Source organism: Cherax quadricarinatus, chromosome 61 (assembly GCF_038502225.1).
Source record: "Cherax quadricarinatus isolate ZL_2023a chromosome 61, ASM3850222v1, whole genome shotgun sequence".
In the NCBI taxonomy this organism is placed as follows: domain Eukaryota; kingdom Metazoa; phylum Arthropoda; class Malacostraca; order Decapoda; family Parastacidae; genus Cherax; species Cherax quadricarinatus.
Window position 1 is genome coordinate 2,375,778 of NC_091352.1, and position 27,500 is coordinate 2,403,277.

At 41.0% G+C, this 27,500-nt stretch overlaps 1 protein-coding gene across 31 annotated transcripts in view; it reads right to left on the bottom strand.

The window, feature by feature from the left end:
- Positions 1–27,500, bottom strand: part of Tm1 (tropomyosin 1) — a 115,170-nt gene that overhangs the window by 64,862 nt on the left and 22,808 nt on the right. For 17 of the 31 annotated variants that reach the window (XM_053792149.1, XM_053792140.1, XM_053792150.1 and 14 more), the window contains exon 1: positions 10,512–11,107. In XM_053792149.1, coding sequence (XP_053648124.1) covers positions 10,512–10,952 — 441 coding nt within the window. In that variant the 5' untranslated portion in view covers positions 10,953–11,107. Of the gene's footprint in view, positions 1–5,878; positions 6,057–10,511; positions 11,128–18,826; positions 18,953–19,055; positions 19,182–19,422; positions 19,919–23,152; positions 23,316–27,500 lie in introns of those variants that run through there. The other 14 variants (XM_053792160.2, XM_053792157.2, XM_053792165.2 and 11 more) reach the window with 6 other exon arrangements.

Below are 27,500 nucleotides of genomic sequence, written 5' to 3' on the forward strand. Positions count from 1 at the left end.
GGCCTAATGAACTGAAGTATTATGTGCTTAAGTTACCTCAAGATTGCAAGTAGGCCTACTACAGAAAAGGCTATTTACAATTAAATCTTCCCAACGTTCAATCTACAGTAACTCCTAGGGATAAATTTACTAGGCAACAAGAGACTTGCCCACATTCTCATTCTCTCTCCCTCCCCCAAGTCTTCGACCCTTCTTCGGTTGAACTGAATGCCCTACTCGCAGCAATGGGGTCAAAAAAAAAAATGATTAAGAAAGGATATAAGCAAGCATTGGTTTGGCTCGGTAGTAGAAGAGTGGAACAATCTCCCAGCTTGACGTTGGACAAGTACTGTACATAAGTGGGTGAGAGTTGGACCCGCTGACTATGGGAGAGTAAGCATGTTCCAATGCTCCTTTCTTGAGTTCTTATGTAGGACTACAAGGTACTATTGAGCTTCTGTTCTTGTGTGGTGCTAGAACTGATAAATTGTGTTGAATATGAATGGTGCGAACTCAAGTTATAACCATTACCATAATTTTTAAAGGGGTGGACCCATAAGCCAGCGGAAGGCCTCTGTCAGATGACCAAAAGCTCCAACGGCGGGTCATCGTCTAAGACCCGCGTCAGGAAACACTTGTGTTTCCTGATGAACCTTACCTAACCTAACCTGTGAACTCAACATACCTTTGATAGGCTTCAAGAGCTTTAATACTCTAGAAGCCCATATTGTAATGAGATCTGACAAGTGTCAAAGAAAGCTTTAAAACTGTGCGCCTAGCGGCATAACCCAGGTGATAACGGAGCATCCCGGGGAATACGTCCACTACATATGCGGAGGTGATGGTGCAATCAGACGAACCTGCATGCCAGTGGTAGCAGGTAATGTTGATACCTTGCCCTCACCACCACCACCACTAGCAGCAGCAACAGCACCACCACCAGGAGGATGCCGCCATCACCAGCAACATGAGGATGCCATCACCAGCAACATGAGGATGCCATCACTACCAGCAGCAGGAGGATGTCATCGCTACCAGCAGCAGGAGGATGCCATCGCTACCAGCAGCAGGAGGATGCCATCGCTACCAGCAGCAGGAGGATGCCATCACCAGCAACAGGAGGATGTCATCACTACCAGCAGCAGGAGGATGTCATCACTACCAGCAGCAGGAGGATGTCATCACTACCAGCAGCAGGAGGATGTCATCACTACCAGCAGCAGGAGGATGTCATCACTACCAGCAGCAGGAGGATGTCATCACTACCAGCAGCAGGAGGATGTCATCACTACCAGCAGCAGGAGGATGTCATCACTACCAGCAGCAGGAGGATGTCATCACTACCAGCAGCAGGAGGATGTCATCACTACCAGCAGCAGGAGGATGTCATCACTACCAGCAGCAGGAGGATGTCATCACTACCAGCAGCAGGAGGATGTCATCACTACCAGCAGCAGGAGGATGTCATCACTACCAGCAGCAGGAGGATGTCATCACTACCAGCAGCAGGAGGATGTCATCACTACCAGCAGCAGGAGGATGTCATCACTACCAGCAGCAGGAGGATGTCATCACTACCAGCAGCAGGAGGATGTCATCACTACCAGCAGCAGGAGGATGTCATCACTACCAGCAGCAGGAGGATGTCATCACTACCAGCAGCAGGAGGATGTCATCACTACCAGCAGCAGGAGGATGTCATCACTACCAGCAGCAGGAGGATGTCATCACTACCAGCAGCAGGAGGATGTCATCACTACCAGCAGCAGGAGGATGTCATCACTACCAGCAGCAGGAGGATGTCATCACTACCAGCAGCAGGAGGATGTCATCACTACCAGCAGCAGGAGGATGTCATCACTACCAGCAGCAGGAGGATGTCATCACTACCAGCAGCAGGAGGATGTCATCACTACCAGCAGCAGGAGGATGTCATCACTACCAGCAGCAGGAGGATGTCATCACTACCAGCAGCAGGAGGATGTCATCACTACCAGCAGCAGGAGGATGCCATCACCAGCAGCAGCGGGTGGATGCCATCACCAGCGGGTGGATGCCATCACCAGCAGCAGCGGGTGGATGCCATCACCAGCAGCAGCAGCGGGTGGATGCCATCACCAGCAGCAGCAGCGGGTGGATGCCATCGCCAGCAGCAGCAGCAGCGGGTGGATGCCATCGCCGGCAGCGGGTGGATGCCATCGCCGGCAGCGGGTGGATGCCATCGCCGGCAGCGGGTGGATGCCATCGCCGGCAGCGGGTGGATGCCATCGCCGGCAGCGGGTGGATGCCATCGCCGGCAGCGGGTGGATGCCATCGCCGGCAGCGGGTGGATGCCATCGCCGGCAGCGGGTGGATGCCATCGCCGGCAGCGGGTGGATGCCATCGCCGGCAGCGGGTGGATGCCATCGCCGGCAGCGGGTGGATGCCATCGCCGGCAGCGGGTGGATGCCATCGCCGGCAGCGGGTGGATGCCATCGCCGGCAGCGGGTGGATGCCATCGCCGGCAGCGGGTGGATGCCATCGCCGGCAGCGGGTGGATGCCATCGCCGGCAGCGGGTGGATGCCATCACCTGCAGCAGCAGCGGGTGGATGCCATCACCTGTAGCAGCAGCGGGTGGATGCCATCACCTGCAGCAGCAGCGGGTGGATGCCATCACCTGCAGCAGCAGCGGGTGGATGCCATCACCAGCAGCGGGTGGATGCCATCACCAGCAGCGGGTGGATGCCATCACCAGCAGCGGGTGGATGCCATCACCAGCAGCAGGAAGAGGATGTCATCACCATCAGCAGGAAGAGGATGCCATCACCATCAACAGGAAGAGAATGCCATCACCATCAGCAGGAAGAGAATGCCATCACCATCAGCAGGAAGAGAATGCCATCACCATCAGCAGGAAGAGAATGCCATCACCATCAGCAGGAAGAGAATGCCATCACCATCAGCAGGAAGAGAATGCCATCACCATCAGCAGGAAGAGAATGCCATCACCATCAGCAGGAAGAGAATGCCATCACCATCAGCAGGAAGAGAATGCCATCACCATCAGCAGGAAGAGAATGCCATCACCATCAGCAGGAAGAGAATGCCATCACCATCAGCTGGAAGAGAATGCCATCACCATCAGCAGGAAGAGAATGCCATCACCATCAGCAGGAAGAGAATTCCATCACCATCAGCAGGAGTATGCCATCAGCAGAAGAAAGCTGCCATCACCAGTAGCAGGTCATCACCACCAACAGGAAGTTATTTCCCACGATTTACCGTAACTATCTAAGAATGAATATCACAACCCAGACCAGGATTTATTTATATACTGGAGCACACAAGAATGTAGGTACACTGCTGTAGGCCTGCTGGCCCATGCTAAGAATGTTGAACTCTCACCCCCCTCATGTACCTGTCCAACCTAGCTTTAAAGCTATCCAGGATACTAGCTTCAGTACACTACCTGGGAGTTCGTTCCACTTGTGTACACCGTTGTTGCTAAGCCAGAGCTTTCCTATATCTTTTGTAAATCTAAATCTGAAGATTAAGACATTTGCAACAGCTGGATATCTTTATTAATGAAGCGTTTCCCCTACACAGTAGCCTTCTTCAGTCGAATACAGAGGTAGTAAAGAGGATGTAATCAGACTTTATTGGTAATCAGTCTGATTACATCCTCTTATTGGTAATCAGAGGATGTAATCAGACTGCCACTAAAGAGGACGTAATCAGACTGATTACATCTTTATTTCATTACCACTGCTCCCTCTGTATTTGAAGCCTACTGTGTAGGCGAAAAGCTTCATCAATAATGATACCCAACTGTTGCACATGTGTCAACCTTCAACTTGTTGGTATTTCATACCATTTTCAACAAATCTAAATTTGTCTAACGAATCTACTGCTGAGAGTCCTACCTTGATTGGATATTTTCATCACTTCATGTATATCCCTTTTATTTATTCATTTTTTTCACATATTTTACTTTTGCATAAACCTAAATTGAGATTGAACACGTGAAGCAGGTTAGATGTACATTACATTACAAAGTGACAAGGATGCACGAGGATTATAGAATCAATATTTACCCTTCCTTCAACCATAATTAAAACAGTGAAAAATAGTTTTTAAAATTATACGTCAATTTCTTGTACTAAAACTTGGGAACCTAACTTTGCTAAAAATTTAGGACTTGATATTTAGTGTGAAGTCGGTGATTATTATTAATAATACAATCATGTCAACCATAACGACACAAAAATAGTTATTTGTGTGTGCGCTCGCGCGCGCAAATTTTGCAATACTTTTAGCAAAAAAAATCCCTAATTTTGGATCGAATGCTGCGTTAGTATTAGAGTCGTAACGTGTCTGGTCAATCACAGCAGCATAAAGACGCATCGAAAAATAGACAAGCCATTCACAAACCTACTGCAGGCGGAGTAAAGTTAATTTACGTTAGGTTGTTTTTGGTAGTTACGTTGGGTTTCCTTACGTTAAGTTACGTTTCTTGACAGTTCCACAAAATATGCCTATGCCATAACCCACTTAATATGGGGCATTTTACGGAATAAATTATCTATTAATTAAAACTTCACTAAATATTTACCAGTTTTACCTTAGCTAATTTACCTAAATTTTCTAAGAGTTGCCTACGTCATTTTTTTTTGAGAGAGAGATTACGATGCTGTGATCGTCGGTAGATTCGTATTATCTGTAAATATTAATGCTTTTTTTTTTAGAAGCAAAGTATAATTCACGAGTAGATATATCTATCTGGTGTAGCCTAGTTAGCATGGCCAATCATGGTCCCTTGCCACACCTGAATATATCAGCAATATTGACAATATGGATCTGGCATATTACACGTTTTATCTTACACAACACAAATATACTACTGACGGATGTGATACACCATGATTCAAAATATGACATTTCAGGATAATTTCCACCCAAGTCAAGCAGAACCAACATCTATTTTTTTATGCGTAATGGCTCAGTGGAATGACTGCTGAGCGGAGAATCACACGAGACCCGTCAACACAAATTTCCCCCGAGAAATAAAATACCCCTGGGAAATGTGGTAGAGGCTGTGTGTGGGAGTGGTGCCCGAGACCAGGATCTGCCGGCCGCATCCCCACTACTCAGGAGGGGCTCCTCCAGTACGAGTTCCCACTGGAACACCATAGTAACAAACCACCTCAGCCTTCTTCTGCCTTCATCAACCTGAAGTAACACCCTCCATCTTGGGTATCATCGTTAGTGTGTCAGAATATGGTTGTCGCCGAGGATAACATGTGGGGGGAGGGGGTAATAATGACAAATACTTTCTTAGCGCCGCCAGAAACACCTGCATGAATAATAAATAAGTTCCTGGCAACTGCCCTCCCATGATGCCAACTTCTCAAGTCGACTCCATTAACCATTCTCGGTTCCGGCACCCATATATCAGCTGATTTTGACGGATATGATTAAAATCCACCCCGGATCATTCCTTGCTATTGTTCTACAGAACCTGTTTCCAACAATAATAAAAGTTGCTACGAAAAGTACAGGTCCGGAGGATTTAAAAAAAAAAACTGGAGGTATGTTAGCCAGCTTTGAGTGGGGTAGGAATGGTGATGATGAGACTGGTGGTGATAGTGATGGTGAGAGGGGAGAGGGGAGGTGAGGGGGGAGAGAGACCGGTGATGGTGGTTGTAGTGGTGGTAATATTGAACGGGGGAACACACCCACTCCCCTTGCCGACTCAACCTCTCTCACACACTTCATTAAACCTGGGTTTTATCATTCGTAAGAGTGAGATCATGTATAAAACTGGCGGTAACTCTTGCAAGTCGAGAGATAACAGACATCAGCAGTTTCCAGTAATACTAAAAACAAAAAATCAGTTGTCTGGGAGTTTCAGACACTCACGGCTTCACGTCTCTGAATCTCGATTTGCAGTTTTCGGGATATTTCCTCGTTTTCATCTTTAAGGCGCTCGGTATCTTCCTTGGCCTGGCGCATTTTCTTTTTAAGGACCTCCATCAGATCTGCTCCTTTGCCAATGGTTGTCATCTTCACAGAACTCACAAATACGTGTCACTTGACCTAACTCAGCAATCACACTGACTCGCTCACTCACTCTCCTCCTGCTCTCTACCAGCCGCACAACCTTCTACTACCTCCGCTCACCAAGCTAGTACCATCCACACCCACCTGCACATCGTCCTTATTTACCCACAAACTGCCCTTGCTTTCCCTCTATGAGTGCTTCATTAGGATAAGGTGAATCGCAGAGTAGAAAACGTGTGACAAATCTGATAAATAAAGCCCATATAAGATGGTTGACCTCAAAGTTATGAGTAAAAGTTCGAATCCTTCCGCGGTGTCTGTCAGATGGAGCCCACCTGTCATTTTATCCACCTTTATTACCAATATTATGCCCAGCCATCTGTCTCGTGCATCACTTACACACCATGATTGAACGTACTTATAAGTAAAATTTTAGATAAGTCTTAGAGATGACGGTAATACAAGTAATCGGTGACTGATCAATGAAAAACCCGGCTGAGGTATAGAAGGCACCAATTAAAAAAAAAAAAGTTACCTTATAGCTTGAAGAGAAGCTTCCTGGATTTTGAAATATACTGTAGTACAATTATTTTCAAATATAAAATATATAATTATACTAGGTAGGATTTTAATGTCAATGAAGTTGTCAATGTAGTTATTTCGGATTAAAATTCCATTGTAGCAAGTGGTGGTGGCCACCCAATAGGACAGATGTAAAATGTGTAATAGTTGACGATACTAAACCCGTCAGTAATTAGGTTTGAGTCATAGAGGAACAGGTGAAAAATCCTTCTGCAACATCCCACAGAGAAAGTCTTGGCTGGGACGTCTGCCTTATAAGGTTCTCCTAAAAGACCCCAAGAAGCCAGGGCAAATTATCCTAATTACCCAACCTTAATTATTTACGCAACAAATTTTCTCTATTACTGTGAGGACAATAAAAAAATATAATACTTAAGCCATAGATTAAAAGCTGATTGTGGGGCCTGAATATAAAAAAAAAACTGGGTGGGGATGAGAATTTGAGTGTTCGTACACACGAGTGACGTCACGGCGTCCATACCCAGTCGAGGTAGTGAGGGTGCCACCTCTATCTTGAAGTTAATATTAAACCTCAAATTTCTGTAGTGGGAAACAGTAGAGTATTTTACCGACTGCTGGTCAACTATGTGCTAAAGGGTTTATGTTGTGTTATTTAAGTAATAAAATACTGAATAGCATTGGAGAAACGCGCCTTTCAATTGCGCATGCGCTCCTGGCCAGCAGGTACTTTGAAAATGCCAACTAGTATTTAATCCCGTAAATTTTTATTTAAATCTCAATTCAAAACCTTTATGATTTCAGGTAGAGCAAATTGTGTAGAATTTACCTTTGCTTAACCCAATATAGCCAAACATGTGACAGGTTTTCAGTGGCGCCCAGAATAGCATAATTCTTCCTAACAAATAAAGTCAAAAAAGTTTAATGTTACCTTTCATACAGATATTACTAAAATTCCCTGCCGGAGTAGTATAAATCATATAAACGATGTGGTCTGGGGCCAGGTTGTGGCTGATGTAGCGAGGGAGGGAAGAACCTTGACATAATATCTCCTCACACTCCAAGATGACATCGCTCCCTCCTGCTCTAACCTCACACAATGTCTTCCCTCACCCAGACACCTCCAAGCACCCACCACCACCACACCATTTCACGCCCTAATGTGGAGTTTCTGGAGGAATTCTTGCAAGATGCTAAGGAGATGAAGCTAGACGAGGAGGGTGTGGGTGCAGATGCCAAGCTGGTGACTCAGTGCTTACTCTCGATAAGCTGGCATTCTCTCTGTCTTGTCTTCCGCAAACTACATCATTACATGGCCAACTGCATGTTCACTAACAATGTTTCCCGGTGTTACAATATTACTAGGGAAATACTTTGCGCTTGTAATATTATCTCTTGATAAGTCATTTTTTATAATTTTTAATAATTAATATTTTTAATTAATAATACAATTATAATTTGTATTACTAATTAAAAATTCATTACAGAAAGTGTAGCTAGAGTAATTTCCATTATTTCTGAAACATTCCGATGCTGACTGCCGTCAAAAGACGCAAAAAAAAGCAAATCTATCTAGAAACCGTCTCGATTAGTTTCAAAACGTTGACAACAGTTAGACAGGTTAGATGGCACTCAACTACGTAACCCTTAATTAATCCCAGTGAGGCATTGAGGTCGTGAACCAAAACTGTGAAAAGCTTCACATTACCTTCAATGATTGCTACCTTATGTTTCTCAATATCTACAATAAATTCTCATTACGATGTTTATATTTTAATAACTCTAGACCTTAGTGTCTGATCAACCAGGTTGTGGTGTTTACATCTGACTGTGTTGCCAGCACCAACAGCCTGGTTGTTCAGGTTATCCACCGGAGGCGTGGTCTGAGACCGGGTCATGTGGGCGTTGACCCCCTCGAAACACACTCCAGGTAGACTACAGATATTCTAGCTATAGCGTACCCTGGTATAACGTATGCAGACTATTTCTAGAGATACCCCTCTAGGGTTAAGAATAGCTTTAAATAAAATAGTTGGAGTGACATGCAGAGAGTCTATTTGTATCAAAGATGGAACAGCTGTACATGTATGGGTAGGTTTAGCGCTTCCTTTTAATTATAATAATGTATATGTATGGCATACAATACCGACAAGATGAGGAATTAGACAAGTGCAACATCTGGGTATCTTTATTGTAGACGTTTCATCATACAGTGGCTTCATCAATACAAATTCAAGGACATAATGGGAAGACAGTAGAACTATATACAAAAGATGAGTCCCTCAGCCTTCATTTGAAGAGCACTATAGTGCTCGTCTTTTGTATATAGTTCTACTGTCTTCCAAGTTCTGTCCTTGACTTTGTACTGATAAAGCCACTGGATGGTGAAACGTCTACAATAAAGATATCCAGATGTTGCACATGTCTAATTCTTCATGGAACAGCTGGGTGGTTGGAGTGGTAATGTGACAAAGGGCATAAATATGGCTGAGAGACTAGGTATGTTACTGAAAGTGTAAATATGTATCTGGGAAGGGTAGATATGTGGCTGGGTGGGGTTATGTAGCTGCGTGGAGTAGATATGTAGCTAGGTAGGGTAGATGTGGCTGGATGGGGTAGATATGTGGTTGGGTGGCGAATGGGTGGGGCCGGGTTCCAGGAAACAGATTCCACCTTTGCTTATACTTCCGCCGTCATGGCTTCCATTTTTGCATACCAGCCGAGTTTCCAATATTAAGTTAATTAATTATTTAATCAGACTCGTGTGTGTGTGTGTGTGTGTGTGTGTGTGTGTGTGTGTGTGTGTTTATGCATATATAATTATATATCACAAGAATACACGATTTCAGTTTAAGAATAAATTTATTTGAGCTATATTTATTCTGCATCAGCTATAATCTGGAGTAAAAATATTTGAAAACTGAAATGCAATTAGGTGCAGAATTAACATACCAGCCACCATGCTTTGTAATACTCTGAGGTGGGATGCATTGAGAAGCTTGAAAACATTCAATATTCTTATACAGTATTACTAGCTTCTTGAAGGGATCTCAGGTACTTGAAGAGTCAACTATCAGAGTTTGTACTTTCAAAATAATAATTAAATATAATTAAACACAGTAAATATATTAATACTGACAAGTTTGTGTGAAATTCAGCCAAATGAATGTAAATATTTTTGTTGTAAGTTGCTACAGTAATATACAGTATGTTGAGCTTAGAAATAAATCATCGTTGTGTATTTTGTGTATACATCTCGCATACGAAGCGACTTTTTATTTCTAATATTCTTCATTAATATTGGTTCTCCTTTATTTTTACTGAAGTGTGTATGAAAGTTCTCATGTTTGAGTGGGAATATTGTAATGCCATTAGCAAGCTGAAGCACATTAAACATTCAGTCTGACAGCTTTAGTTCAGTTTTAACTTGTATGTACATACAGGCTATGTGTAGCATAGCCTCACATAGGCCAGTAGGCCTGTTGCAGTGTTCTTTATGTTATGTTAATAGTAACTACTGACCTGTTAATACCATAAGGATGGTTATATGTTGTAGTAACTTTTGGTACTTTTATGCATCTATAAAAACTATGAATTTATTAAACATAAAATACGAATGATCTGTATGTTCAGTAATTACCAGCACATAGTTTAACTAAATAAAAATAATTCACTGTAAAAATAAATGGGTGTGGCAAGTGTGAGGGGCTGTGGCTGCCTTAACCAGACAATTGCCATATGTCAACTCCCAACATATTTAAGCCAATTACAACTAATATCAAAATATCTCGAGACTAATTGACAATGTGGTTTTCTGAAAGCAACTTGACAATCCTGATATCAAATAATAAAGATTTGTAATGAAGTGTGGTGGGTGTGGCAAGTGTCGGGTAGGCCTATCACAGCCCCAGCCAGAGTTACCATCACCTTCATGAAGCACTGCTATACTAACCCTTTTCAACTGCACATTCATTATGTTGTGAAGTTCATTCTTAATAATGCTGAACTTCATCATCGTATTAGAACTAAATATGGAAGAACCGAAGGCAAAGCCTGGATAGTCTGAGCATCTCCGCTTATATCTGGCGGCTACCACCTCCGTGGCTACACTCTGGCACCTAAGTTTAGCAAGTTCTTCCAGTTCTTTATCAACATCTGCATCACTTTGGACAGTAAGAGCTAAGTTGGCATTGATATCCGAGTCAGCTGATGTAACACTCACACTACTCACTGGCATCACTGTCCTATTTACACCACCGTTATCCACACTTTCCATTTCTTCCGCATCTTCTGAATCACCCGAGGGGCTAGCAATTCCATTTTGCATGGTATTAACACTAGGTGACGGGGAGGAATGAGAGCTACAAGTGTCACTAGGCTGGCTGGTGTCCATGTTAGTGTTTACACTCAGTCAGTAGTGGCGACGCCAGCGCCACCGGTGGCACCAAGCCGAACCTCCTCCGCGGCGCCAACTTCAAACTCGCAAAAACACTTTTTTTCTGATTTTTTTGACTTGGCGGAGAAGGCAGCATGAGGTGGCGGCAGCAAGGTCAGGGAACTACTGAGAGGGTTGTAGCCAGCCTGCCCACTGTACCATTTATGGCTCCCAGCCACGCATGTGCTCTCATACCCACCGAGCTATATTTAGCTTCACTCTAGTCTTAAAGCCAAGACGAAATTTGTATTGGACTCTTAAAATTCTCAGCGCTGTAAAACTGTTTTGGGGAATGCTGATTGTAAGGAATAAGCAATCTAAGGAGAGACCACATGATAGGCCTATTGGCCCAAGCGAGAACGGTCCGATTCCCTTCCCTTTATCAAGAACACTAGAAAAATGAATACCATGATAGGCCTACTGTCTTAAGACAGTTTTAACTCACCCAGCCATTCCCATGCATGTATATGTCCTACCCATCCTTAAATATTCCCACGCATTTACCTTGCACTCAATCACCCACAAGGGTTTAGCTATTCATAAAATGCGTTATATGTAATTTATACAAAACATATGAAGTGATTATTAATAATCTATGTAATTATACATAATTTAAAATTTACATACCGTGAAATGCTTCAAAAATAATTCCCCCCCTTTTTTTTTACGTATACTTTGGTTTTATTTTACCTTCGTTTTTGTTGATCCTCTAAATGAATATTCCCCGATTTTCTTCATCTTTTAAATGATCTTCCAGACTGGTTCAATTTTCTCGAAGAAAATTTCGACTTTTACATCACCTCAAACTGTTTTCTGTGGTAAAATAAGTGACTAAAAGTATGCACATTTTTACTATTTTGTTTTTGGCTTCAAACTTGAATCTCAACTTAGAATCTACGTAATATAAATTAATTTCCCTACTTAGAATTTATATAACTTTGTTTTAAAGGTAAACTATCTTAAATTTTCTGCCTTATAAGTTAACCTTCATTTATTCCGTTATTTTTGTGATTTGTTTCTTGTTTTGCGTCCATCTAGTAACTCATTTTTTTTTATGTTTTGTGCCTGTCTCATACAATTAAAGTGCCACCCTTTCCTCATTCTTTCTATCATACTGCAAATAAAATTATTTCAAAGTACGTCCATCTTATGAAGATTTTTTTCAATTTTCCTAATACTGATGTCCTGCCTATTATCCTTGTCCATCCTGTTTCAAATATCACAATCACTTGTAACCAAAGTACAGTGGAGTCTGTTGTAACGCAGGCTGTGGCAGACTGTGACAAACCAGGTCAGATATCAGGCCCAACCAGGTCAGAAGTCAAGCCCAGCCAGGTCAGAACAGACTCCAACAGAAGCAACACTCACCAAGAAAGCGTCTCCCGTGTTCCCTGGTGTAGGTCAAGTCATCTGCTCTCTCGTTGGCTCCTGACAGTGCTGGTAGGGCAGTAGTTGTTCGACACCTTTTAACTAGTTAGTTATGAGAGCTAAGCACTCAAATGTGATCAACACTTATCAATAACACAGAAGAGCCCACATGGTGACAATAAAACAAAATATATAATTAATATAACATATTTGGACCTCATACAGGCTGCCGAAAAAGGCACCAGTGTATGGACGAAATACGCAACACATATTAATTTTGTTTTCATACATCAATATGGGCTCCATTGTGCCTATAATAAATTTGCTTCAATACTAAGCTACTGGAAGGATCATTTTAGATGTTGTCAATGGCCTTATTTTTTATTAATTAAGTTAAAGCAATAAAATATAGCTTTATATTTTTTACAAATTAATAAGGTAAGCCCCAGGGAAGTTGCCATGCAATTGTTAAATAAAGCGTAAGTCTAAAATAAATTATAAATTAAGATAAATGGTCAAATTAAATTAAAAATAATTGCACATAAACAATGGTTATGCTGTATACACCATTAGTAGCTGAAAGAGAAATAAAAGCTACAATAATTATGAATATAGTGAGACAGAGTTGCAACATAAGCTGGAGAAGATTGTGATGGTATTATGGTGAACTGGTAGTGGTATTATAGTGAACTGGTGATGGTATTATAGTGAACTGGTGGTGGTATTATAGTGAACTGATGGTGGTATTACAGTGAACTGGTGGTGGTATTATAGTGAACTGGTGATGGTATTATAGTGAACTGGTGATGGTATTATAGTGAACTGGTGGTGGTATTACAGTGAACTGGTGGTGGTATTATAGTGAAATGGTGATGGTATTATAGTGAACTGGTGATGGTATTATAGTGAACTGGTGGTGGTATTATAGTGAGCTGGTGATGGTATTATAGTGAACTGGTGGTGGTATTATAGTGAACTGGTGGTGGTATTATAGTGAACTGGTGATGGTATTATAGTGAACTGGTGGTGGTATTATAGTGAACTGGTGGTGGTATTATAGTGAACTGGTGGTGGTATTATAGTGAACTGGTGGTGGTATTATAGTGAACTGGTGATGGTATTATAGTGAGCTGGTGATGGTATTATAGTGAACTGGTGGTGGTATTATAGTGAACTGGTGATGGTATTATAGTGAACTGGTGATGGTATTATAGTGAAGTGGTGATGGTATTATAGTGAACTGGTGGTGGTATTATAGTGAAGTGGGAGTTGTATTATAGTGAACTGGTGATGGTATTATAGTGAACTGGTGATGGTATTATAGTGAACTGGTGGTGGTATTATAGTGAACTGGTGGTGGTATTATAGTGAACTGGTGGTGGTATTATAGTGAACTGGTGGTGGTATTATAGTGAAGTGGGAGTTGTATTATAGTGAACTGGTGGTGGTATTATAGTGAACTGGTGGTAGTATTATAGTGAACTGGTGGTGGTATTATAGTGAAGTGGGAGTTGTATTATAGTGAACTGGTGGTGGTATTATAGTGAACTGGTGGTGGTATTATAGTGAACTGGTGGTGGTATTATAGTGAACTGGTGGTGGTATTATAGTGAAGTGGGAGTTGTATTATAGTGAACTGGTGGTAGTATTATAGTGAACTGGTGGTGGTATTATAGTGAACTGGTGGTGGTATTACAGTGAACTTGTGATGGTATTATAGTGAAGTGGTGATGGTATTACAGTGAACTGGTGATGGTATTATAGTGAACTGGTGGTGGTATTATAGTGAACTGGTGGTGGTATTATAGTGAACTGGTGGTGGTATTATAGTGAACTGGTGGTGGTATTATAGTGAAGTGGGGGTTGTATTATAGTGAACTGGTGGTGGTATTATAGTGAACTGGTGGTGGTATTATAGTGAACTGGTGGTGGTATTATAGTGAACTGGTGATGGTATTATAGTGAACTGGTGGTGGTATTATAGTGAAGTGGGGGTTGTATTATAGTGAACTGGTGGTGGTATTATAGTGAACTGGTGGTGATATTATAGTGAACTGGTGGTGGTATTATAGTGAACTGGTGGTGGTATTATAGTGAACTGGTGGTGGTATTATAGTGAACTGGTGGTGGTATTATAGTGAACTGGTGGTGGTATTATAATGAAGTGGTGGTGGTATTATAGTGAACTGGTGGTGGTATTATAGTGAACTGGTGGTGGTATTATAGTGAACTGGTGGTGGTATTATAGTGAAGTGGGAGTTGTATTATAGTGAACTGGTGGTGGTATTATAGTGAACTGGGAGTTGTATTATAGTGAACTGGGAGTTGTATTATAGTGAACCGGGAGTTGTATTATAGTGAACTGGCGGTGGTATTATAGTGAACTGGTGGTGGTATTATAGTGAACTGGGAGTTGTATTATAGTGAACTGGTGCTGGTATTATAGTGAACTGGTGGTGGTATTATAGTGAACTGGGAGTTGTATTATAGTGAACTGGGAGTTGTATTATAGTGAACTGGTGGTGGTATTATAGTGAACTGGTGGTGGTATTATAGTGAACTGGGAGTTGTATTATAGTGAACTGGTGGTGGTATTATAGTGAACTGGTGGTGGTATTATAGTGAAGTGGGAGTTGAATTATAGTGAACTGGTGGTGGTATTATAGTGAAGTGGGAGTTGTATTATAGTGAACTGGGAGTTGTATTATAGTGAACTGGTGGTGGTATTATAGTGAACTGGTGGTGGTATTATAGTGAACTGGTGGTGGTATTATAGTGAACTGGTGGTGGTATTATAGTGAACTGGGAGTTGTATTATAGTGAACTGGGAGTTGTATTATAGTGAACTGGTGGTGGTATTATAGTGAACTGGTGGTGGTATTATAGTGAACTAGTGGTGGTATTATACTGAACTGGTGGTGGTATTATAGGGAACTGGGAGTTGTATTATAGTGAACTGGTGGTGGTATTATAGTGAACTGGTGGTGGTATTATAGGGAACTGGTGGTGGTATTATAGTGAAGTGGGAGTTGTATTATAGTGAACTGGTGGTGGTATTATAGTGAACTGGTGGTTGTATTATAGTGAACTGGTGGTGGTATTATAGTGAACTGGTGGTGGTATTATAGTGAACTGGTGGTGGTATTATAGTGAACTGGTGGTGGTATTATAGTGAACTGGTGGTGGTATTATAGTGAACTGGTGGTGGTATTATAGTGAACTGGTGGTGGTATTATAGTGAAGTGGGAGTTGTATTATAGTGAACTGGTGGTGGTATTATAGTGAACTGGTGGTGGTATTATAGTGAACTGGTGGTGGTATTATAGTGAACTGGTGGTGGTATTATAGTGAAGTGGGAGTTGTATTATAGTGAACTGGTGGTGGTATTATAGTGAAGTGGGAGTTGTATTATAGTGAACTGGTGGTGGTATTATAGTGAACTGGTGGTGGTATTATACTGAAGTGGTGGTGGTATTATAGTGAACTGGTGGTGGTATTATAGTGAACTGGTGGTGGTATTATAGTGAACTGGTGGTGGTATTATAGTGAACTGGTGGTGGTATTATAGTGAACTGGTGGTGGTATTATAGTGAACTGGTGATGGTATTATAGGGAACTGGTGGTGGTATTATAGTGAACTGGTGGTGGTATTATAGTGAACTGGTGGTGGTATTATAGTGAACTGGTGGTGGTATTATAGTGAAGTGGGAGTTGTATTATAGTGAACTGGTGATGGTATTATAGTGAACTGGTGGTGGTATTATAGTGAAGTGGGAGTTGTATTATAGTGAACTGGTGGTGGTATTATAGTGAACTGGTGGTGGTATTATAGTGAACTGGTGGTGGTATTATAGTGAACTGGTGGTGGTATTATAGTGAACTGGTGATGGTATTATAGTGAACTGGTGGTGGTATTATAGTGAACTAGTGGTGGTATTATAGTGAACTGGTGGTGTTATTATAGTGAAGTGGTAGTTGTATTATAGTGAACTGGTGGTGGTATTTTAGTGAACTGGTGGTGGTATTATAGTGAACTGGTGGTGGTATTATAGTGAACTGGTGATGGTATTATAGTGAACTGGTGGTGGTATTATAGTGAACTGGTGGTGGTATTATAGTGAACTGGTGGTGGTATTATAGTGAACTGGTGGTGGTATTATATTGAAGTGGGAGTTGTATTATAGTGAACTGGTGGTGGTATTATAGTGAACTGGTGATGGTATTATAGTGAACTGGTGGTGGTATTATAGTGAACTGGTGGTGGTATTATAGTGAACTGGTGGTGGTATTATAGTGAACTGGTGGTGGTATTATAGTGAAATGGTGGTGGTATAATGGTGAACTTAGGGTTGTATTATGATCTGGTGGTGGTAAAATGATCTGGTAGTGGCGTTTGTGAGGGTAATATTACGGTATTGATATTAATGGAGACAGTGTGGTGACGGTGACTGGTGATGTTTAAGGCAGTTATGGTGATGGTGACGAGAGGATATATGGGTAGTAGTGAAGATAGTGAAACTACAGTAAAAACCGGTTATGAATGGCGATAATGGAATTAAGGACAATGAACACTTGAGACCAGATATAATGACAATGGAAATTATTTATTTAGAATTATATTTATGTATTTATTAACTAAAATCTGGCTAAAGTTTAATTAGGTGATTGATATTATTGTGTAGTTATTGTTATGATTGATGGATTATATTCAAGAACAGTGGAAAATCATTCACCTGTTGTGGGACGTTGTGAACGCGGCGACGATACAGAAGAACAAATCCGATGGGAAATAAAAACCCACATAAAATATCATTCAGTAGTTTGGTTGATCGGTGATGCCGCTGGCGGGAGGACGGAGGACCCAGGAGACGACGCAGAGTTAGTTAGCGTGAGTTTCTCACCCAAATAACAACATCTTGGTCATATATAAACTTTTTTTTTTAGCTTTCAAGCGATACCAAGACGCGCTTTCGTTATATTTTAGTAGTGCTTTAGTCTACGAAGACAAATGAAACAAGCTAAATGGAAAAACTGAAAGTATAGAGCACACTAAATAAAATAAATATTGAAAAGGACGTTGTGGTGCCTATTGAAATTTCTAGTGTTGGAATCTAACCACTAAAAGCAATTCTTTGCACTAATAAAAATTGTGGTGAATTTTACTACTAATCATAAAATATTTTTGGAATGTAATTCAAAATGGGCTAACTGTGTGTCACTGGCGGACTATGTGGTTTGCTAGGAGCTAAGTATAGGCCTATAGGGAATATGATTTATCAGGAAATGAGTATAGGCCTACAGAACGTGGTTTGCCAGGAACTAAGTACTGTATAGGTCTACGAAGAAAGTGGTTTGATAGAAACTATAGGCCTACTAGGTGAAACATGGTTTGCTAAGGACTAAGTATAGGCCTGCAGGGAGTAATGTAATTTGCTACGAGGCACAACATGGTTGTCTAGCAACTAAGTCTACAAGTGTCACTTTATGTACTAGGATTTTTTTATTTAAATCATGTAGTTAAACTACGAAGTGAAACTATGTTTTGTTACACTATTATTACTTACGAGGAGCGCAAAACCCGCAGGGGTCATACAGCGCCTGGGAGCATGGAAGGCATTCAGATTCAAGTCAAGGGATTGGAAAACAGGTCCAACTGTGAAATTGTAAATTCATAATTCTCGCCGTGAAAAAAGGGGGAAGGGATCAAGTTTTTTTTTTTTTTTTTTTTTTTTTTTGGGGGGGGGAGGTGAAGGTCTTTATATGGTAAACTAGTCTAGTATCTAACATACAAAAGGATTAATTCGATTTTGTCAGTTTATTCGATCTGGCTGGCTAGGACGAGTGACTTTTCAGGTCACTTCAGGGCAAAAATATATATTTCAATTTGGGTAAAAAGTGCTAAAAAGTTTATTGATACAAAAAAAAAATCTGAATGATTACCGACTGTGATTTTAAATGAGCTTGAAGAAAATGATGCCGCAGTAGGCTTGTCAACTGGGTGATAAGGCGAGTAAAATGTGTTGAGGCCTAAATGTTTAAGGGCGAAAAAAGATACCAACATGAAGTCAAAAAACACTGAGTGAGGGTTGGTGTTGAGGTTCATAAATTTAATGTAGTCCTTGAGGTTATGGATTATGGTTAGTAGAACCTAACATATGAGGCCGGGGTCTCGTGCTTTTTATTTTACGGAGGTGGTGATGGATGTGGTGGCGGCGAGTGCCTGAGATGGACACTGCCCACATCAAAGGAGGACAGTCGCGGAAGGCAATTTTGCGTACAGTACTTTTTAGGTTCTGGGCACTAAGGCTTTAGGGGAAAGGACAAATTCCTCTCGGCACATTTGTGCATAATTGAGGCTGTTGTAGAGGTCATGCAGAGCCCTGCGCGATACATTAGTAGCTCTTGGGCAAGCTGAGAGGGTGAGGGCGGAACCTAGCCACGTTGGCTGGAAGCGCCCCACTTACATTAGACAGAGCCTTGTCCTTCTCTTCTAGCTGGGTGTTAGCCTTCAGTAGCGATTCCTGCACCTGATCAAGGTCGTTCTCAAGTTGTTGCATCCGCTTCTGAAGGTTGTGAACCTCCTCCTCGGCCTACGCAATTGCACACACAAAAATAAAAGAAAAGAAAAAAAACAGCGTAAATAAGCGTTGGAGATGAGCAGCGGCGGCAGCAGCGGACAGCAGCCCTACTTACATTCTGCAAAGCTTTTTCCTTCTCCTCAAGCTTAGTATTAGCCAGAGTGAGCTGCTCTTGAACCTGGTCCAGCTCGTTCTCCACCTGCTGCATCTTCTTATGCGTGGTGCGAATCTCCTCCTCGGTCTAGGAGAAAGGTCAAGATAATGAGTACATGGTCGAGGACCACCTGCCTACCAACTTACATTGGACAGAGCCTTGTCCTTCTCCACGGCGTTGTTATTAGCCAAGAGCAGAGCCTCCTGAACCTGATCAAAATCGTTCTCCAACTGCTGCAGCTTCTTCTGCAACTTGTTCACCTCGTCCTCAGCCTAGGAGAAACTATTAATTTTAAAGGGGCATAGGAGTGCCCAGGTGAAGAACTTACGTTAGATAGGGCCTTGTCTTTATCCTCCAGTTGGTTATTAGCGGTGAGCAGAGACTCTTGAACTTGATCTAAGTCGTTCTCAAGCTGCTGCATCTTCTTTTGTAGTTTGCTCACTTCGTCCTCAGCCTACAGCGGCATTAGGAGGCAAGCAGGGTTATCAAGGAATGGGGAGGACATATGGAAAGGATACCCTGGATTTAGGCATTATGCAGGGCGAAGAAGAACAAGGTAGGAATGCAACAATCACCAGTGGGTATGGTGTAACTTCTTACGCTTTAGTAGTTACACCTGCCCACTCGCTCTGGGAGGGCAAGGAGAGGGGTAAGTGCTAGGAAGCTCAAGGGCCACTCAGAAATGGTGATATCAGAGCCCCAGAAGAAGAGCACCACACAAAGCTCACCATCACACCTTTGCTAGAGGACAACTGACGGTGAGGTTAGTGGGCACAGCAGAAGAGTTTGAGAAAATTTATAATAGCTCTGCTTCTTGCTAACAATAATCATAAACCAAAGCAAATACAAATGTAATAAACAATGGACAATGATGTAAACAAACCCACTAGAGACAAGTAGATGATTATTATGTACTACGGCCTCACACTGAATCCATGCTATAGAAAAAGGCCTCAGTGTGAGGCCGAAAGTACGTCTGTTTTATTGCCTTCATGTGGGTTTATTTATGCCATCGAAGTAAATATATATTGTTTAATTGTCAAGATATAGAGCCTAATATATTAACTTCCATTTCTTAGTGATATAAATATTTTTAAAGTTCTTTGCATCGCCATTACAGAAAACTAATAAAATGTATATTAGTTTCCTAGAAACAGAAAACGACAATTGTTATTTTCATTTCAGTAAGATGAATCTACAGTCATTTTGAGAGCAAGTATACTAGGATGTTAGTGTTAAGTTACTAGGAGGAGGACTAGGAAAGCTAGGTACTGTATTTAATGAATACTGCGTGGCCATAGGCATGCTGGCGTCTAGACAACACAAAGAAAAGCTAAAAACTGAGATCACATCAGTGCAAATTACACCCCATCGCCTTTAAAGTATGAACTTTCGATAAATGCATGTTTTATACGAGCGCTTTGCGGGTTTAGCGCAGTCATTTTTTTCTGCAATAGCATGTTTGTGCTTCTTAAATAACATTTTTCGTTACAATAACATGGAAATTAGGCGAGGTGTAAGGTCCACACAAGAAGGGGTGAGTATGTAAACAGGGACAAGAGTAATGTTCTCACCTGCTATTCACTGGTAACTACCTCGTCATATCACAGACTAACAACGTCCAGGCCAGATAAAATAACAGGATTTTATGTATAATTCTGCCGGTTTTTCTATATATTTAATTGAATATAGTGAACGTTGAAAACAATATGTACTTACATATATTTATTAAGATCTTTGTAGGCTTCTATAAAACTATCTAAACAATATAATCGTTAGATTATATTACTGTATAATTGCTAACTTGATTAATTTGACACACACACATCGACACCATGCCCAGCCCTTCTAGGGTAGGGTAGGTGCCTGAGCCCGAGCCTTTAGCTCATAAGACTGTCATTCCCATTTGCCCCCTCGGGGCGGGGATGGCAGACCAGAGAGGCCTAGCTTGTGGCTAGGCCTGGGGACAGTTGGTCCCAAAGATGAGGAGGTGCTTGTGCCTCCTCCCATGGAAGACTTAGGTCTCAGACATTCCCTAAAGAGGGAGCCAAGGCCGGGCCACCACTTGGACAAGGCCCGGGCCGGGAGAATACCGGCTAATCTTTAACTAATTTGACACAAGCACAACATTTGGGTATCTTTATTAAGGAAACTTTTCGCCATACAGTGACTTCATCAGTCCAATACAAATAATGGTGAAGATCAGAAGGAGTTCGAGGTAATCAGTCCCTCAGCCTGAAATCGATGTAATGAGTCCACCAGTTTTATGACGGACTGAATACATAGATTCCAGGCTGAGGGACTAATTACCTCAAACTCCTGATCTTCACTCTTCTCTGTACTCTGGACTGATGAAGACACTGTCTGGCGAAATGTTTCCTCAATAAATATACCCAAGTGTCCCACACTACCGACCTACAATTGGCTAATTTGTGTCCACCTGTGTCCCTGAGACCCTGTGACCTTGATGTGATATGACGATTTGAACCGAGACAGAATCCAGAGGGCAATATATATAATAATTTCCAGTTTAGACTCTAGGACTTAATTCTTGGGGTGTTAATACTTCATACAAACTGTTTACTGATTATTAATTTCAATTAATGTGTTTAAAAGAAAATATAAGCACTCCAAGGTGGTCAAAATGTCTGACTGAGAAGGAATACAAAATAGTAGCCAGTTTATAGCAAAAAAATAGCCTAATCTATTGAAAAAATTCTTGAAGACCTATTACATGTCATGTTTTTCAGCCAGAATTTTTCAATCTAATTTATTTGGCAAAGAAATATTTTTACCAAAGAATTGAACTTATATTCATTTATTCTAACCTAAAATTAATTTAATTCGTGATATATACTATTAACTTAAGGCTTATTTTACCCATGAGTTAGATTCAGTTAGATTGATAGGTTAATTTTAGAAGAAATTAAAAAAATTTATATATGAATGGATCTATCAATTCACAAATAAAAAATCTTTGATATATATTTTTTTAGAACATTCAGTTTGACCACTAGTTAAAAAAACATAACATAAATGGTACATAAACTAAGAGTAATTCTACAAAGGTTTAATATTTTTAGCTACCAAAATGCTCTTGTATTAATTCTAGATAAAATTATATCAGTAAAAACACTTTTTTCTATATAAACTTAATTACTGTTTACTAAGACAGATCTACTTTGAACATGACAATAACACGTACTGTTGTCTCGTATCTGTTTGTTTACATTCGTCAAATAATCGAAGCAACAGATATAAACAACTTTAGTTCTATACAAGAAGACAAATATAATGAACTATATGTCTCTTCACTGCTACATTACAATGTTAATGTCTAGTTATAATGAATCTACATAACTTTCACATATTTAAATATCATGTATCTTTTTAGACAGCATATCTTCCATTTTTAGAAAACTTAAATTCTGCCCAAAATTATTAATCTTATCTTCATATTTACCTAATAGTTTTTTGGCTGATCTGTCCTGTCCAATTTCTAAAATTATTTATAGGACTTAAAGATTTTCTAAATGGTCATAAAAAATAAAAAAATGACCAATTACTACACTAAGAGTTGATAACTGATCCAGAATCTTGCTGATATATTCTATGATACCCATTGATATATCCTAGGATACCCATTGATGTACTCTACGATACCCACTGATATATCCTAGGATACCACTGATGAACCCTACTATGCCCATTGGTATATGCCCTTGGATACCCGTTGATGTACCCTAGGATACCCATTGGTGTAACCTAGTATACTCATTGGTGTACCTTTGGATACCTATTAATATACCCTTGGATACACATTGGTGAACCTCAGGATACCCATTGATGTACCATCGCATATCCATTGATATATCCTAAGATACCCATGTATACTGATGTATCTAAACTAAATAACATACCCCGCTAATGTATCCTGGAAAACCCACTGATATAGAATATACCTTCGCTAATGTACCCCTACTAACTCATCCTTCCAGCTCACGGCTGGAACAGTTCCCGCGGGGTTCCTGAGAGATGTCAGCAGGAGAGGATGTTACCTTCTCAGCTCTGATGTTGGCCTCCTTGTTCTGCTGTTCCAAGGTATCCGCCCTGTCCATGGCGTTATCCTTCTCCAGCTTCATCGCCTGCATCTTCTTCTTGATGGCGTCCATTGTGGCGGTGTTTTAGGAGTTTCCCAACCAACAAAAAGAACTGAGAACGCTGGAAGAGAAGAAAGTAATATTTTGAATAAGATAATATGAGTCTTGAGGAATAGTTGTATTATTAACTCTCAGAAATGACAGGTAATTTTCTTGATTGGACTTGTAATCTGTATTAAATGTTTTGCCAATATAACTACGGGTCTAGTTTTTTGGCGTTTCTGTAATATCAGTTCATAAATTATCAAGGAAAACTGGTGATTATTATTATAATCAAAAAGAAGCGCTAAGCCACAAGGGCTGGAAAACTGGTGAACACTCGTCGACTGTGTGATATGACTGAATTATTCACATCCATGGTCAAACAGTGATAAGACTTAATATAAAACAAAAGTTCAATAATGCACTAAAGGGGGTTCGACCGATGATCAAATTCGACAAGTGATTCATGTGTTCCTTCACTCAGAAACAACTATATATGCAAAACAACCACTGAAAAAATTAGTGAACTTCCAAGCGCTTTTGTGATTTCTACAGATATTTACGAGCACACAAATGCTGCTTCGTCGTTTATATATTACACAGTTTGAAAACAAAATTCACCAATCCATGAAGCTACACTCAAAATATTCGCCACCGTATAAATGTCTAGTTACAGATAACGTTAATTTTATATGGCCACAACTATCATTACAGTCGCATACAAAATACTTGGCTGATTTCAGTTTTACATCCCTTTCACTGCTATCTAAATTAATGAAAATAAAAAAAAAAAACATGAATCTCCGTCTTACTGTAGGTCCCAGAGTAATAAAGAGGCAACAGAATAAAAAAAAAATCAGAAATTGGCTGAACAGGAACTAGGAGGTAATGGCGAGCCAGGTACAGGATAGACACAGCCGATTCCGCCTGTGAATCTTAGAAAAGCTCATTGTGTGTGGTGTGGGGGTCATGGGTGATGGTTCGTGCTTGCAGGAAGGGGGTCATGGCCCCGAGTCACGACCCATACCACAAAGATGATAATAATTACACGTCACTTTTCCCTCTCAAAGACGTGTACTTACTCCTGACTCTGGATTGTTCCTGAAATTACGGTCCAAAAACTCCGTGTTAAATATTATAAGGGAGTTCAAACATGCCTCGCCTGTACTCTTCTTATTGACGTACATCGACATTAGAATGGAGGAACACTGCAGAAGGCCTACTGGCCTATACAAGGCAGGTCCTTATCAAAATCACCGCTACCCAAAGCTACCTAGAGAGATTAAAAGGGAGAAGCGGTCTGTGAAGTGATTATAGAAAGAATAAAATGTCACAACACCGTGACTGGAACAATACATAAATAACCCACTGATGGGAGAAAGGAACTTATGACGTATGGGTCCGACTTGGACCATTAACTAGTGACTAGTTAATTTGGTCCAAGTCAGACCCTAACGTCACCTAAGTGTGTTTCTCCTGTGTTGTGGGTTATTTGTGTTTGATTATAGAAGAGGCAGGTAGGTGAGATTACTCAGGAAACAGGACAAGTGTTTCCTGAAGCGGGTCTTATACGATGACTGACCCACCGCTGGAGCTTTGGGTCATCTGACCGAGGCCTTCCGCTGGCTTACCCCTCCACCCCTTTTATACCTATTTGGCGGGAAAGTGACGTCACTGCGGTGGTTCTCCACTACATAAAAGTCATACAGTGAGCCAGTTCATCTACCGAAACGCAGACTTGTTTGTTCAGCCTCTTTAATTCTCCATTTTGTATGTTTTTTTCCGTTTTAGTGTGTTTAAATACACGGAAAGAGGTGGAAATTCTTATTCGTTGTGAAGGATGTGGGTGCCCATGGACTATTTAATTTCTAGCATCAAGGTTAGGCAAGTTTATTTCGGTACAGGTATGTGGAGAAATTATCTCCAAATCGGGGCATAGGGGAGCGGCGATCCCTTGGCAAGGGGGCTGAAACCCCTTCTTTCTCTCTCCTACACACAACAAGACGAAGGTCAGGATGGGGTCAAGAGCCCTCTATCTTTCCATTAGCAGGATAGGGGGGATACCCACCAGGATAACCCAAAAACATAAAAGTAACTTATTTCCAGTTGGGTCTTTGTAATATCTTGAATTTACATATGAAATCTGTCTTCACTACCTTTCTAGAAGATTTTAACTACCCTTACACTCTACTTTCCATGTTGTTGTCAGTATGCACGAGTGACAGGCTAGGTTAGGTTAACTTAAGTTAGGTTAGGTCAAGTTAGGTTAGGTAAGATACGGTTAGGTTAGGTTAGGTTAGGTTAGGTTAGGTTAGGTTAGGTTAGGTTAGTTAGGTAAGGTTAGGTTAGGTTAGGTTAGGTTAGGTTAGGTTAGGTTAGGTTAGGTTAGGTAAGATAAGGTTAGGTTAGGTTAGGTTAGGTTAGGTTAGTTAAAGTTAGGTTAGGTTAGGTTAGGTTAGTTAGGTTAGGTTAGGTTAGGTTAGGATAGTTAAAGTTTGGTTAAGTTAGGTTAGGTTAGTTAAAGTTTGGTTAGGTTAGGTTAGGTTAGTTAAAGTTAGGTTAGGTTAGGTTAGTTAAAGTTAGGTTAGGTTAGGTTAGGTTAGTTAAAGTTAGGTTAGGTTAGGTAAGATAAGGTTAGGTTAAGTAAAATAAGGTTAGGTTAGGTTAGGTTAGGTTAGGTTAGGTTAGTTAGGTTAGGTTAGGTTAGGTTAGTTAGGTTAGGTTAGGTTAGTTAGGTTAGGTTAGTTAGGTTAGGTTAGTTAGGTAAGGTTAGGTTAGGTAAGATAAGGTTAGGTTAAGTAAAATAAGGTTAGGTTAGGTTAGGTTAGTTAGGTAAGGTTAGGTTAGGTAAGATAAGGTTAGGTTAAGTAAAATAAGGTTAGGTTAGGTTAGGTTAGTTAGGTAAGGTTAGGTTAGGTAAGATAAGGTTAGGTTAAGTAAAATAAGGTTAGGTTAGGTTAGGTTAGGTTAGGTTAGGTTAGTTAGGTTAGGTTAGGTTAGTTAGGTTAGGTTAGGTTAGGTTAGGTTAGTTAGGTTAGGTTAGGTTAGGTTAGTTAGGTTAGGTTAGGTTAGGTCAGTAAACAGGACAAGTGTTTCTTGACGCGGGTTTTAATGACATGATGACCCACAGCTGGACCTTTCAGTCATCTTAACACTTCACCACTTTAAAAATTAAGGTTATAAGTGTTACTGAGTGGCAGGAGGTCGAACTCAAGTGTTCCCTCACTTCACTCCTTCATCATAGTCACTTGGGTCATTATCTGAAAATTTCCCGTAATTTTTTATGAGTAACTTAAAGTTTTAAAATTATATTTTTCCTGATAATCACAATTTTTCTATAACCAGCGTCATATGTGTGTGTGTGTGTGTGTGTGTGTGTGTGTGTGTGTGTGTGTGTGTGTGTGTGTGTGTGTGTGTGCAAGCGGTGGCTGACATAATTACTCTCGTCTGCCAGGCATAAGAGACAAAAACACTTAAACATACGACTAGGACACTTTCCAACACTCTCAAGACTCTCCCAAGTGTGTCTAGCAACTAGATGTTCACAAGTGCATCCTGAGGTGAACAAGGGTGAACAAGTGTATAAATCTACACGAGTACTGCTGTAAACTGCGTCTGTGTACAATGGCGGATTGTAAAATATAAATCAATAAACAAAACCCTGACGTATACTATGCTGATTACAGTACACATGTACACGTATTATCATCCATAATCACACCCAATATATATACACACACACACACGCTTATGTGCACACCTACCATGCACACAGCCACCATGATCACTGGCAGCGTGTACACATGCTCCTACGTACACACAGATCCACCATCTCAGGGGATGGTTGTAAACAAAAGCAGACTGGATAAATAGGAGTGTAGCATTGAGATCATATCTTGTTTACCCAGAGAACTGCAGTTGTTTCTAACCTTATTTAGACCTCTGGAGGGGAGGGGGGACAAGGCAGGGGACGCCACCCCCCTCACACACACACACACACAAACACACACACACACACACACACACACACACACACACATGCACATGCAAGAGTCTCCTTACACAAATACACAAGATTCCCCCACCCATCCAGCCTCACACTCACCTCCCGTTCTCTCTATCACCTGCATGATAAACACAAGATTTACCCTTCAACGGACCGCTCCCTCCCTCACAGTGGACCAAACCCTCCCCACACACTGGACCACTCCCTCAAAGTGGACCAACCCCTCCCCACACACTGGACAACTCCCTCCCCCTCGCC